Source organism: Cricetulus griseus, chromosome 2 (assembly GCF_003668045.3).
Source record: "Cricetulus griseus strain 17A/GY chromosome 2, alternate assembly CriGri-PICRH-1.0, whole genome shotgun sequence".
Taxonomy (NCBI): Eukaryota; Metazoa; Chordata; class Mammalia; order Rodentia; family Cricetidae; genus Cricetulus; species Cricetulus griseus.
In genome coordinates this window covers 334,082,714-334,096,298 of record NC_048595.1, presented here as the reverse complement: position 1 = coordinate 334,096,298, position 13,585 = coordinate 334,082,714, and the positions used below count along the sequence as shown (strand labels likewise).

The 13,585-nt window shown below is 45.0% G+C and overlaps 1 protein-coding gene across 1 annotated transcript; it reads left to right on the top strand.

The window, feature by feature from the left end:
* The first annotated feature begins 1,598 nt into the window (after nucleotides 1-1,598).
* On the top strand, nucleotides 1,599-12,951 carry Isl1 (ISL LIM homeobox 1). Its single transcript, XM_027401217.2, has 6 exons — nucleotides 1,599-1,912; nucleotides 2,802-2,991; nucleotides 5,752-6,011; nucleotides 7,758-8,044; nucleotides 9,234-9,401; nucleotides 11,344-12,951. Exons 1-6 carry the CDS (start codon nucleotides 1,885-1,887, stop codon nucleotides 11,458-11,460), a joined length of 1,050 nt encoding a protein of 349 aa, XP_027257018.1. The 5' UTR covers nucleotides 1,599-1,884; the 3' UTR covers nucleotides 11,461-12,951.
* The last annotated feature ends 634 nt before the right edge of the window (nucleotides 12,952-13,585 follow it).

The following is a 13,585-nucleotide window of genomic DNA, read 5'->3' as shown; positions in this document are numbered from 1 at the left end:
CGGAAGGGAAGCGATCCCATCTGCCCTCTCCTGAAAGAAAACAAAGCAAAATAAGACTGGAGTTCTTGGTAAAGTCCCCACAGGGTCAGGGGAATAAAACAAAACAAAACACTTATGCTTCTTAACCACTCTCTTTCTGTGAGTGTGTACACTGAAAACTCACATGCCTTCCAACTCAGCCACTGAGGCCTAGGTAGGGTTCACAGGTTTTTATCAAGGGTTAGATCTGGGGAAAGATACGAAGAAAGGTTTCCTAACCCCCTGGGTCTTCTCGGGGGCAACAAGACACCAAATGAAACCTTCTAAGTTTGTGTTTGCTCACCCTCTCCCCACTTTTTTGTTGATAAAACCGTCTCTCTAGATAAGGAATGGCTGGTGTAGGCTCTGGGAGAAGCGTGGGGGATTCTGCGAGACCCCTAATAGCTGTTTTTGAAAGACTGTAAGAGATTTGGGGAATCGCGAAAGAAATTATTGGCAAAAGTTACCGGTGAGATGCGGCCAACGTCTCTTCCAGATGGCTTCCCCGGAGGAAACGAATTAGAAAAGCTAACATCTGTGAAGGGGAGTAGGCGACCTTGCTCACGCCTACGGACTAACAGATTTAAAATAATCTGGGAGAGTCGTGTAAAGTTGCGCTTATAATTACCGAAACGTCAAAGGGCGGGGAGCACCTTTGCTTTTAAAAAGAGTGGACAAGAGACCCGTAGAGAGACCGAGAGCGCGCTGTAAACTTTTGGGTACTGTGCTCTGACTCTACGTTAGTACACTTTCGTGCTAGAGTTAAATTGAATAGCAGACCTCACGGGAAGGGAGGAAAGGAGCAGACCACAGAGTTAACTTCTTTTTACCTTTGCGCTTCCAACCTGATTGTCCGCTAGGGCGAGAAGCGCCCCTTTCCTCCCACCCCCAGTCTTTGGAGAGCTGAGATTGGAAAGTGAAGGGGTCAACAGGGTCTCAGTAAAAAAAACAAAAACAAACAAACAAACAAGCAAAAGAACAAAATCATAAAAACCATTTCTTCTGGGTCTAACAGTCCCGTTCCGGGTTGGTCCACTAGCGCGCCACGGGCTGCCAGCTCCAAGAGACGCACCCATCCCAGAGGCGGCTTAGCCGCCGGAGCCCAGGGCTGTGCGCTCCAGCGTGGGAGCCAAGGGAGGAAAACGGCCGGTTCCAAGTTTCCCCTCCTTTTCCTACCGCCCGGGAGAGACCCGGTTCACAGGAAGGACCTACCCACCAGCCAGTGGCCACCGGCGGCAGAAAAGGAAGCCCCGTGCTCAGCGCTGCCAGCGGATCGCGGGGACCCGGGGAGCGCAGGGCGCAGGAGCAGCGCGACAGGACGCGGCGAGGCCGGGAAGGAGCGGGGAAGGGGCGGAGGGCAAGGAGGCGGAAGCCCGGGACCGGGGCCACCCGGAGCCTGGGGAGCGAAGTGGCCTCAGGAGGCCTAATCCTCTCCCGCGGGCTCGCGGAGCCGGCAGTGGCGCGCGGCGACGCCGGGGCTGAAATATGATAATCAGAACAGCTGCGCCGCGCGCCCCGCAGCCAATGGGCGAGCCGCTCGCCTGACGTCCCCGCGCACTGCGTCAGACCAATGGCGATGGAGCTGAGTTGGAGCTGAGAAGTTTGAGTAAGAGATAAGGAAGAGAGGTGCCCCGAGCCGCTCGAGTCCGCCGCCGCCGCAGCGCCTCCGCTCCGCCAACTCCGCCGCCTTAAATCGGACTCCCGGATCGGCGAGGGTGCGGCGCAGTCGGCCAGCGGCTCCCTCAGCCTTGGCAACCCCGAGGGCCACTGTTTCCCACCTAGCCACAGCACCAGCATCCTCTCTGTGGGCTGTTCTCCAACTGTCCAACCACCATTTCACTGTGGACATTACTCCCTCTTACAGATATGGGAGACATGGGCGATCCACCAAAAAGTAAGAGGCTGTTTTACCTTGCGGGGCTCGGTATGCTGTTGTGGTGCGGGGGTTCTCTCTCGGGCACTGGTGCCAGGGCTTTTTGGATTTGTAGTCACTGCCTGGAGAGATGGTAGAAACGGTGGTTCTCTTTTGTTGTTGTTGTTGCTGTTGTTATTGTTTTGTTTTCTGTGTTTGTATTTTTTTCCCCTTGTCGCCACGCTTGCATGTTTGATGCGAATTCCGATCTTCTGGAAACTGAGCATACCTTGTGTTTGAGTCTGCCTGGGTGCCCTCCCAAACTCTAGCTGCCTGCTGCCTAGCGGTGATTTCCTTCTCTGGAATCCGGAGCTCTCGGAGAAGGTTATTATGTAGCAAAGGTCTGCCTGTACAAACCACACCGGCAGATATGAATTAGCATTAGACTTGCAAAAGAGAGCGAGTGACAACTGTATTGATGTCTACTCTTCTAACAATATCCATCCCTTGTGCTATTGAAGTACGTGCTTCACGGAAAATACAGACATCCCAGCGTTGGTTTAACGCTTCTAGTCAAAACCTTTTCTTTGACTTGACTTATCCATAATCTTGCCTAATGATTATAGCAAAGAGGGAGGAGGGGAGAAAACACAAAATGAACGGGTTTGATTGCGTGCTAGGCTTACAAATGTAGACTATTCAAATCTGCATTTTATATATATTCCACCTCCCTTTTTTAAAAAAGCGAGTCAAGGTTTTGATGGCACACTCCAATTACCATCCCAAAGTGCAATACTATTTAAGAAGAAAAAAAAAAAAAGGAAAGAAAAAATTCTTCCAGAGTACACCCTATAAGAGAACGACACTAAAAGTGTGTTTATCTCTGTAGGAAGTAAACGGTTAGTCAATCATGTATTTATTTTCATTTCAGAAAAACGTCTGATTTCCCTATGTGTTGGTTGCGGCAATCAAATTCACGATCAGTATATTCTGAGGGTTTCTCCGGATTTGGAATGGCATGCGGCATGCTTGAAATGTGCGGAGTGTAATCAGTATTTGGACGAGAGCTGTACTTGCTTTGTTAGGGATGGAAAAACCTACTGTAAAAGAGATTATATCAGGTATGCCATTTTCACATCGTTATTTTTCAGAGATCTCCGTGTCTCTCCTTGTTTGTTATTTTATGTGGCTTTGTCTTTCTTTTCCGGCGTTTTCTTTATAGGCTCCAGTGTACAAAAGTGTTTCAAAAATTAAGCTGTTGTTCATTTCATGTCTCTGGGGGTGGGGAGGTGTCTCTATAGCTTTCATAAATTATGTTGTTAGGGTTTGTTAATGACTCTTGGAATTTTTTGATGAAATTCTTTTCATTTTTCATACTTTTCTTCTGAGAACACCAACAAAATTCAGGCAAATAAGTTTAGATTTTTAAACTTAAAAAATATCTATTTGCACTATATAGATTAGCAGCTGATCTGCACTTCTGTTTTATCACTGACTTAAAACAGTCTTTGGAGGTGCCGTGAAACAGACAAATGTTTCAGCAAAGGATTTTTGAAAAACAAGTACAAACACGGAAGGAACCCTTTACTTTCTGGATGAGTCCTCCTTGGTAGAGAATTTCAAAACCAACTAAAATATTCCTTACAAAACAGAAAAAGAGGACCAGAAATTTAATCTTTTTAAATATTAACCCTTTGGTGATATCTGTCTTTTCTTTCTTATCTTATCTGGGCTGATGAATTAGACAGAGCAGATCAAATTGCCCATCCTCTGTCTGTGAACAATTGGTATATTTAGGTAATTGAACAGCTTCCTTTCTCACATTAAAATCTAGTAACTGATAAAATGAGGCAATCACCCCACGGGACAAGACCAATCCCACAGAGGAACTGTTTTTTTTTTTTTTTGCAAGGTTTTACTGTTTTCAAGTTTTCTCTGACCTGTGTGTCTAGAAAGCCAGGAGAATTTCTAAACGGAACAGCGTTGGTTCTAATATAAAGCAAGATAGTCCTTCCGCAGCTTCACTGTTATGGCCGTGATAGCAGAAATATAGCCGCTTTTAAATTCGGAAGTGAATGGGCTTTCTCAGCTGTAAGGGGCTTTGCAGCTTGAGAACTTTCATTAAAGTTTAGTTATGATTTAAAATATGGTCACTGTTTCTTCCACTCCCACAATGCCCAGCCTTTTTTTTTTTTTTTAATCTCGGAGTGGAGGATATACACTTGATTAATAAAACTAAACCATGTCAGCCCTAAGAAGGGAGAGTTTTGTTTGCATTTTTCCTTTTGTTTTAATACTTTGAGGAGAGTGGGAGAAAGTCTGATGCAGGAAAAGGGGAGGGATTTGGTAAATGGTTTGGGTACAGGCAAAATAAGTCTTCATCCTATAAAATAGATGATCTTGCATTGGAGAGGCAGAAAGACAAAAAATTCAAATCTGCCATCTAATCCTGACAAATAAGCCGTCTTCATTGTTTACTTGACTAGACTGTACACTCGGGATTCTGGAGAGGGAGAGCCCACTTCGACCCTCAAAGCATGCTTACTCCGTACTCCTCAGGAGATGCTGTTTGGCCAGTTGTACATAAACCTGCCTAATTCTAGATGTGTCTATTTGCAGATGAACGAACTCATTTGCAACTCAATTGCTTTTACTTTTCTCCAGTTTGTCTTTCTCTCTCTCTCTCTCTCTCTCTCTCTCTCTCTCTCTCTCTCTCTCTCGCCTGTGTGTGTGTGTGTGTGTGTGTGTGTGTGTGTGTGTGTGTGTGTTTCCATATGAGAACCCTCATGCATAACCCTTTGGAGGTTCTATAGCTGTAAAAGCAGGACGGAGTGACCGTTTTGATTTTAAGCTCTCCCCTTGAGGGAACAATATGCCCCCCCTCCTTTGTGTGAATGCGTCCTATCTCTTCCAGTCTCTGTGTAGGAATAACTGATAGGTGTAGTGGGAACCAGGCAATGCAACAAACAGTAGATGGATGGAACCTATAGGGACTGCCGGGTGATAAGGAAAGGTTAGCAAGGAGGAAGATCTTAGAAGTGAGTTTTTTGTTTGTTTGATTGTTTGTTTGTTGTTGTTTTTTTTTTCATTTGTCATGCTAGCCTTAGCTCTCAGGCTAACTGAAATAGAGGTAGATGTTTCAGGAACCTAAGAAAAACGGACTGAGGGAACAGAAGCTGTTTTTCATTTTGTTTTATTTTCAAATAAAAGAGGAAGAATGGAGAGGGAATGTTCCATTAACATGTGGCCTGTGGAAAATCTTTAGTTGGATAAATACTGGAAGGCCTTTGGTATTGGGAATCTGGTAACCCTCTAAGGCTTCATTTTGTTACTCTGATCTGTAATTGTGTGTCCATAGATGGAGTAGGGGTGACAGTCCCCAACCAAATGCTTTTTCTTGTTGCAATTTCAGATATGTTTTTAGTAGTAAAGATTGAGGGATAGAAAATGGAAAGCATGTGGCTACTGATCACCAATGTCCCCTGCATTCCCCCCAGCTAGAATTTGCAAGAATAGCCCTGAGACTGGTTACCAGAGCCCATCTCCAGGTTTAGAATCCCTCAGTAAATGTTCCCTGAGCTGGGTTTCTGAATGAAGAGGTAGAACTGAAACAGACACAGAGGTTCCCACAAAGGTTCCTCTTGTCAAATAGTGGAGTTTAAAGGGGAAAGGGAGAGAAGAGGAGGAGAGGGAGGGAGGGAAGGACAGAGGTGAAGAGAGGAGATTGTTTCTATACTCTGTCCAACTTTACTACTAATGATTTTCCCCACAGGACAGGTCAGTGTTTATGGCCTGGGTTGCTGGCCACCTTGGGCCAGAGACTGCCTGAAGTCATCCCCTTTCCTTGTGCTTTTTTCCCATGCCGGGGCCTTTCCATGCAGGTTGTACGGGATCAAATGCGCCAAATGCAGCATAGGCTTCAGCAAGAACGACTTCGTGATGCGCGCCCGCTCCAAGGTGTACCACATCGAGTGTTTCCGCTGTGTAGCCTGCAGCCGACAGCTCATCCCGGGAGACGAATTCGCGCTGCGGGAGGATGGGCTTTTCTGCCGCGCGGATCACGATGTGGTGGAGAGGGCCAGCCTTGGGGCTGGAGACCCTCTCAGTCCCTTGCATCCTGCACGGCCACTGCAAATGGCAGGTACTCTACCCAGAGGGAGGCTCGCTGGGGATAGGCAGGCGGGGCTAAGTAAAAAACCTCCCTTCCTGCATACTGGGGGCCACAAGGTGGTTCTGAAACTGGCTTGCAATAAACTACATGTGCTCTTCGTCTTTCGAGCAAGTTTCCACACCATCTACCTTGAATGTACAAGCACGCATCTACACATCTACATGTCTGTCTATATATGGGTACACACAGCATACCCCTCTTGTGCACACATGTATACACAAGCCCAAACAGTACTGTCAGCTTTACTTTGGCCTTCAACCCCTGGCTTACTGAAAATGGGCTTCAGCTCGCTGCCAGGTTTTCTCCTAGCTGCTGCCTAATTAAAGGGGTGGAGCCCTGGGTCTCCAGGAGTTTCCTCCCTAGCCCGGTGAGGGAAGCTTAAGCAGCCCCAAGGCTTTTAGTTTCCCCACATTCTTTTTTCCCTCCGTGAGATTTATTCTCCAACCCAAAAGGTTTTTACATTTTATTTTTATGCTTTTGTCAGAAAACAGGTCCCTAAAAGATACAGTGTCGGCCACTGCAGTACTGCACAGGGCTGTAACTTAAAACTGTCAACAGCCTAATCTGCAGTAATTGCCTTTTAAAAGGAGCCTGCCTCTTTAAGCCATTCATTCTATGTGATTTGGTGAGAATTTCACCTCCAAGCCTGTAGCTGTAGCTCTGAATTGACCCCATAGGTGTTGGGCCTGATTCCAGGGGGTCGTGGAAGGTGTGGGTTTGTACCATCCACATCAGAGGACCAGTTGCCCATAAAGGAAAGTGGAAACATAAGGGTTGACTAGAGCCAAGGCAGTGAGACGGCAGAACATCGTTTCCTACCTGTCTTCCAGTCTGAAGCAGAGCTCCCTCCCTCCTTCTCATTTAGTATTAAGTCATTAACCCCTAATAAATACTAGAGGTGAGGAAATGACAACGTTCCCCCAACCTCCAGTCACCCCTTTCTGACTCCTCTGGGAATTCTGTCTTGGGGGATTTCTAACTAGCAGGCATGGGGCAGAGCCTAGGGTGAGAAACGCAGGAGAGACTGAAATACTGGGAGGGAAAGGAAGGACATTCTCCAGCAGTCGTTTATCTCAAGCCTAGACAGTTCAACAGAGTTTCAGTTTTCATTTGCTTGGGGTCAGCTTGTCTCAGGAACATCCCACGCCGATTTAATACTAAGAAAGACAGGCCTATTTGAATAGCCAGAATACAGGAATTTTTTTTTTAGCTTCTAAGTATGATTGGCCCATGGAATCAAAGTTCAAGGCTTCCTGGCAGAATTCTCTGACTTTCGGTGGCAGACGTCCAGCCTTGTAGTGTCTCTGGTTGTCACTGGGGGTGTTCTGCGTTTTATTTTCAGGTACCCACTATGGTTATTACCCAGAAGGGAAAGCCGAGGCTGGAGGTGAGGGTAGTCGGGGTAATCTGTGTCTTTCTGGTTATGAGGAAAGACTAGGAAGGAGAAAAAGTATTGGTTTAAAAAAAAATGTCTCTGATGCGGGTAGAGACACCACTGGGCTTCCTTTGGCTAATTCTGCAGTGGACACAAGTAAGGGCAGGGGCTGCATCTTTCCCCACCCCCAGCAGTCTGTATTGTGCTCTATGGATGAAGGAGCAAGTTTTCTTTTCCCTCCTTACCCTCCTTCTGAGCTTCTTCTCGGTGTGCTGAGCTCTAACTGGGGTGGGAAGTGGAGAGGGCTGGTGGCCTGCTCACAAAGCTCCTTTGCCCCATAGCCGAGCCCATCTCCGCTAGGCAGCCAGCCCTGCGGCCTCACGTCCACAAGCAGCCTGAGAAGACCACCCGCGTGCGGACTGTGCTCAACGAGAAGCAGCTGCACACCTTGCGGACCTGCTATGCCGCCAACCCTCGGCCAGATGCGCTCATGAAGGAGCAACTAGTGGAGATGACCGGCCTCAGCCCCCGAGTGATCCGAGTCTGGTTTCAAAACAAGAGGTGCAAGGACAAGAAGCGCAGCATCATGATGAAGCAGCTCCAACAGCAGCAGCCCAATGACAAAACTGTGAGTAGCCCCGGAGGCCAAGCAAGGGGGTGGTAGGGCAACTTGTAAGATCGGGCCAGTATGCGTGAACTGATGGATTGGTACCTAGCCAAGCACAAGCAAGCAGCCCAGACAAAGGAGATCCTCTCACCTCCACCTCAACCAAGCTGTATAGAGTACTGAGGACTGAGAGCTGGCTGGTTTGAAACTGCACAGGTCTGAGCAGCGCCCCCATCCTTTGCTGGCTCCAAAAGGGGTCCATGGTATTCACATCAACTGCACCTAGAACCAAAAGGACCCAGTGGTTCTCTCCCGGTGTAGGTGCCAGTGAGGTCTCAGCTCAGGTTTTACAAGCATTGGGGTCCTTAAAGTTGCCGGGACTGGAAAGGACAACACTTTGGGAACTGATCTAGAACATGATTCAATGGGCTTACCATCAGGCCAGCAAATCTGGTCCCATCCCAACACTTGGAGAGACCTGCCATGTTCTTGATGGAGATATGGGAGCCCTTCAAGGGGCCCACACAGATAATACACTTTACCAGGTGGGGCCCAAAGCTTCCTTACAACCTTTGGTACTATAATTTTGGGCAAAACTCCCCTTTCTCCCCCAACCCTTGCTTAAGTTAAGCTAAAGGGTTTCTTTCTCTTTTCCTCCTTTTTACTACTCCAATCCTATTTTTAAATGCCATAAAATATGTTGTCATTAAACTTGGCCGGCAGGCCAGGATGTATCGAGGAACAAGGGTACTCAGTGCATAATTGAGCAGAAGCAGCCACCTCCAAAAGCCTTGAGAGTGGGGTCTGGCTCTGCAAGGAAGAGTGCTTGGAGAAAATCTTCACCTAGCCCAAACTACCTCGAAACCAGTGTGAGAAGTCTGGTAGAGGCCTGACTGGACCTCAGCTTTCTACTTCTGGGAGTCTGTGGCCTATAAAGGGGATGGGAGGGGTTGGGGAATAAACTGTGAAGGGAAAGATGATAGTTGTAGTCGAATTGTCTTAGTAAGATCCCAGCCAGTCTAATAATCCAGCCCACAGAAGTAGAAAAATAAAACTGAACTCTAATATCCATAGGTGCAGCAGATTAACTAAATCAATACTGGGCCACTATATAGATAAGATAATACTTGGGCATATTTGCTTAGCCCATGCAGACAATGGAGGGAGGGAGTTTGCTCATTAACATGTGGCGATGGGGGGTTATTCACAGAATATCCAAGGGATGACAGGAACTCCCATGGTGGCTGCTAGTCCGGAGAGACACGATGGTGGTTTACAGGCTAACCCAGTAGAGGTGCAAAGTTACCAGCCGCCCTGGAAAGTACTGAGTGACTTCGCCTTGCAGAGTGACATAGATCAGCCTGCTTTTCAGCAACTGGTAAGTGTCAGCTCCCAAACTAAGAGGGCCTGAATTCCCAACAGAATGGAGGTTCTGATTTAAAAGTCACACACTGAAAGATCCACTGGGGGAGGGTGCTCCTTGTGCCAGTGTTGGGGAGAAAGAAAGATGATGGCCAAAGAGGGAAGCAAGTACAAAGAAAGTAGATCTCTTGTGAATCTTTGTTTAAAAATGAGACAGCAGAGTATAACTACATGGGGGGGGGGCGTTCTACAAACGACCCATGTCTTGTGGGATGAACTTCATGGTGCCTAAGTAATATATGTGTGCAGAAGTACAAACGGTGGCAATATCACATACCTTAAACTGTTAAAAATTGCAAGGACTTCAGACATCACCTTGGCATTTGGATCAGCAATTAGTAGTTTATTGCTCTACCTGCAATTAGTGATAGGTTCAAGTAAAAGTAAATGCACATTATTACACATTTAGTGTAATAATATAGAATGGTGTTATCCATAAGCAGCACACATTTTCATATATGTCATAAATACAATGGTTATTCAAATACTTTGGTTGATATTTATTGTTGCCATGTTTCTTTCAAAGGATATCTCAATCTAATGCATAGGACCTCTTAAACATTTTAAACAAATGAGTTTCAATATGATGCAATTATATACCAAAAGGAACATGAGTATTGTCAATCAGAGACAATATACATTTAACTTGTGGAAACCTGTCTTAGCACCCTAATGTTTTACACACCCATCAAAAGAAGACAGTTAATTCATTTTTGCATCTAAAAGGCTAAGATAAACAAAAATGTTAAAAATATAACCTTTTCGGTATGGTACAAATATTTTAGGTTTTTTTTTTCTCACCTTAGAATATAATCAGCCCCATAGATCCTGTTTTATTCAAAAGGAAGCTGTGTCCTAAGACACTCCTCTCTTTAGAGACAAAGCTAATGCATCAGTTGAGGATAGGTTTTTTTTTGTTGCCCCCACCACCACCACAACCAAGTCTGTGCCCTGAGGGCATTTGCTTTCTTGTGTCAACAGTTATAAGGGTGATTGGCCAGAGGCAAGTGGTTAAAAGGGCTTTGGTTCCAGGCTGTTCGTGTAAATGGGCCAGTCTAGTGAGCAGGCAAATTTGAGAAGTCCCTGGACCTTTCAAGGGAGAAAGTTTAATAGACAGAGAGAAGGAAAAAAGGAGATAAATTCTGGAAGTAGAGGGGAAATTTTATTTTAAATAAAAGAAGCTGTCCCTATGAAGCGTTGCCTGGGCAAAATTTGAATAGAAAGACAGTAGGGAGAGGCTTTAAGACAAGAATTAGTACCTCCTGAAACTTGAGTGTCAGATGAGAGAGCAGTAGAGTCAGAGTCGAATCTGAGGCAGGAGTGGGAGGCATCTCTACCTGAGGGGGGGGCGAATTTCAGAGTAATGAGTACCAAATATCTATAAGGTGATGAGGCATAGTTTATGGGTCCCCTCATGCAAAGAGGGGGGGGGTCGTGCAACAAGACCACACTGTGAGCCCTCTAAAGAGTTAATCATTGTTCCAGGAATCTCCAGTCACACTGTAAAATAAAGACTTTGATGTCTAGAGAACTTTCCTACTCCCAGGGCTACATGTAGCCAGCAGGCTAATTTTATTTTGAGCCTTCATGGGAGAGTTGTGATGCCACTTTACAGTGGGAAACACATTTGCTCTTAAATAATTTAATATGACATAATGTTGGGAATTCAGCTTGAGTTCAAAGAGAGATCTTTAGGAAGATGGAGAAAGCGAGAGGATTTCAATTGCTTCTCATAGGCCTCCTTTAAGCCTGTTAAAGTTCCATTATAGGCATGGATATCTTTGTTGATGTTCCTGTCTATGTACAGGAACTTGCACATGTATGCACAGTATAAGACTTTTATATTTCGATGGACACTGTTGATGCCTCCTTTATTCACTTCTCAACCTTCCATGCAGGTCAATTTTTCAGAAGGAGGACCAGGCTCTAATTCCACTGGCAGTGAAGTAGCGTCGATGTCCTCTCAGCTCCCAGATACACCCAACAGCATGGTAGCCAGTCCTATTGAAGCCTGAGGACTGTTCATTCAGATGTATTTCTTTTCCCTGTTGGAGAAAGTGGGAAGATATGTTGAACTCCAAAATAAAAGTATTTAACGACCCAGTCAATGAAAACTGAATCAAGAAACGAACGCTCCATGAAGTGCACGAAGTCTGTTTTAATGACAAGGTGATATGGTAGCAACACTGTGAAGACAATCATGGGATTTTACTAGAATTAAAAAACAAACAAAACCCCAAGCCCAACATATGCTATTCAAATGACCTTAGGAGTACTGAAAAAGAATAATAATAATAATAAAAGACGTTTTTAAAACGTAGAGGATTTATATTCAAGGATCTCAAAAAAAAAGCATTTTCATTTCACTGCACATCTAGAGGAAAAGCAGAAATAGAAAATTTTCTAGTCCACCCTATTCTGAATGGTGCTGTTTCTATATTGGTCATTGCCTTGCCAAACAGGAGCTCCAGCACAGAGCAGAAGAAACTGGCCTCAGTGGCTGAAAGAGTCCTTTCAGGAAGGCGGAGCTGCGTTGGTTTGCTATGCTTTTAGTTGATATTGACAAGGGGTTAATTGAAATTCTGGGTCTCTTTAGCATGCCCTGTAGCCGGTTTCTCTTTTACTTTTGCCTTTTCTCCTATTATTTCCTTTCCTTTTCTTTATTTCTCTTCCCCCCCCCTTTTTTTTTTTGAGATCCATCCTCTATCAAGAAGTCTGAAGCGACTTTAAAGGTTTTTGAATTCAGATTTGAAAACCAACTTACAAAGCATTGCAACAAGGTTACCTCTATTTTGCCACAAGCGTCTCGGGATTGTGTTTGACTTGTGTCTGTCCAAGAACTTTTCCCCCAAAGATGTGTATAGTTATTGGTTAAAAATGACTGTTTTCGCTCTTTCTGGAAATAAAGAGGAAAAAAAAGGAAACTTTTTTTGTTTGCTCTTGCATTGCAAAAATTATAAAGTAATTTATTATTTATTGTCAGGAGACTTGCCACTTTTCATGTCATTTGACATTTTTTGTTTGCTGAAGTAAAAAAAAAAGATAAAGGTTGTACCATGGTCTTTGAATTATATGTCTAATTTTATGTGTTTTGTCTTTTTTTCTTAAATATTATGTGAAATCAAAGCGCCATATGTAGAATTATATCTTCAGGACTATTTCACTAATAAACGTTTGGCATAGATAAATAAATAAACGCAATGATTCAGGGTCCCTCTTTTATATGTTTATTAGCAAGTCTTTAACATGTTTGAAATGAAGGATTGCATGTGACTTGGGTTAAAATGACATACAGTACAGTAGCTGTGATATTGTATTGCAAGTAGTTCAGGTCGGGTTTGCAAGTTTCGATTTCAATAGTTGGATCAAAGTTGGTTGGGAGAAGCCCTTTAGCTCTCAGCTGTGATAATGTTACAGGTTTTCTGAAAACGAGATGCTATTCTGTCTTCTGCCCGGTTCCTTTCCCTCCCCTTATCTTTTCCCTCTACCCTCACCCCTTCATCCATCCCAAAGGGTAAAAAGTCTCCTTGAATAGGTTTTGATTGGAATCACTATTTTATTTTCTTAGCATCCAGTGCTTTATACCAAAGGCTCAGCTTAGGACCATCAAGATTACCCATATTTCAAACACACACTCTTGCTGTAGACGCTCTCCCTAGCCAGCGGAGGGTGTCCATGCTAGACTGGTGGTGGCTGATTGAGAAATGCCGCTTTATTTGCGCGGAAGGAAGGAAGGAAAGTCTGAGAGAGGAAAGGAAGGCTTCTCTCAGCAGTTCTCAGAACTGTAGGTGTCTGCATTTTCTTACCTCTTCCACTTCCCCAACCCCCACGCCCCTCCCCTCCCATCTCTAATTTCAAACCCTTGAGAAGGGAGGCTGGCTCGGGAGAAACGCAGAAAGCAAACCGTTTTGGAACCGCCTTTTTTTTTTTTTTTTTTTTTTTTTTTTTTTTTTTTTTTTTTTTTTTTTTTTTTGAACGACCTGGCTCTTCCTTTGCCGGCAACCCACAGACTGTGGTCGTAATCCCGGGGTGGGGAGGTGGGGGAATCAAACACTGCAACCCATGCCGAGTTTAGCAAAAGTTCACCTGAATGTGAGAGAACCCTCGTGTGGACCCAAGGCTCTGCCTCAAATTGTCCTC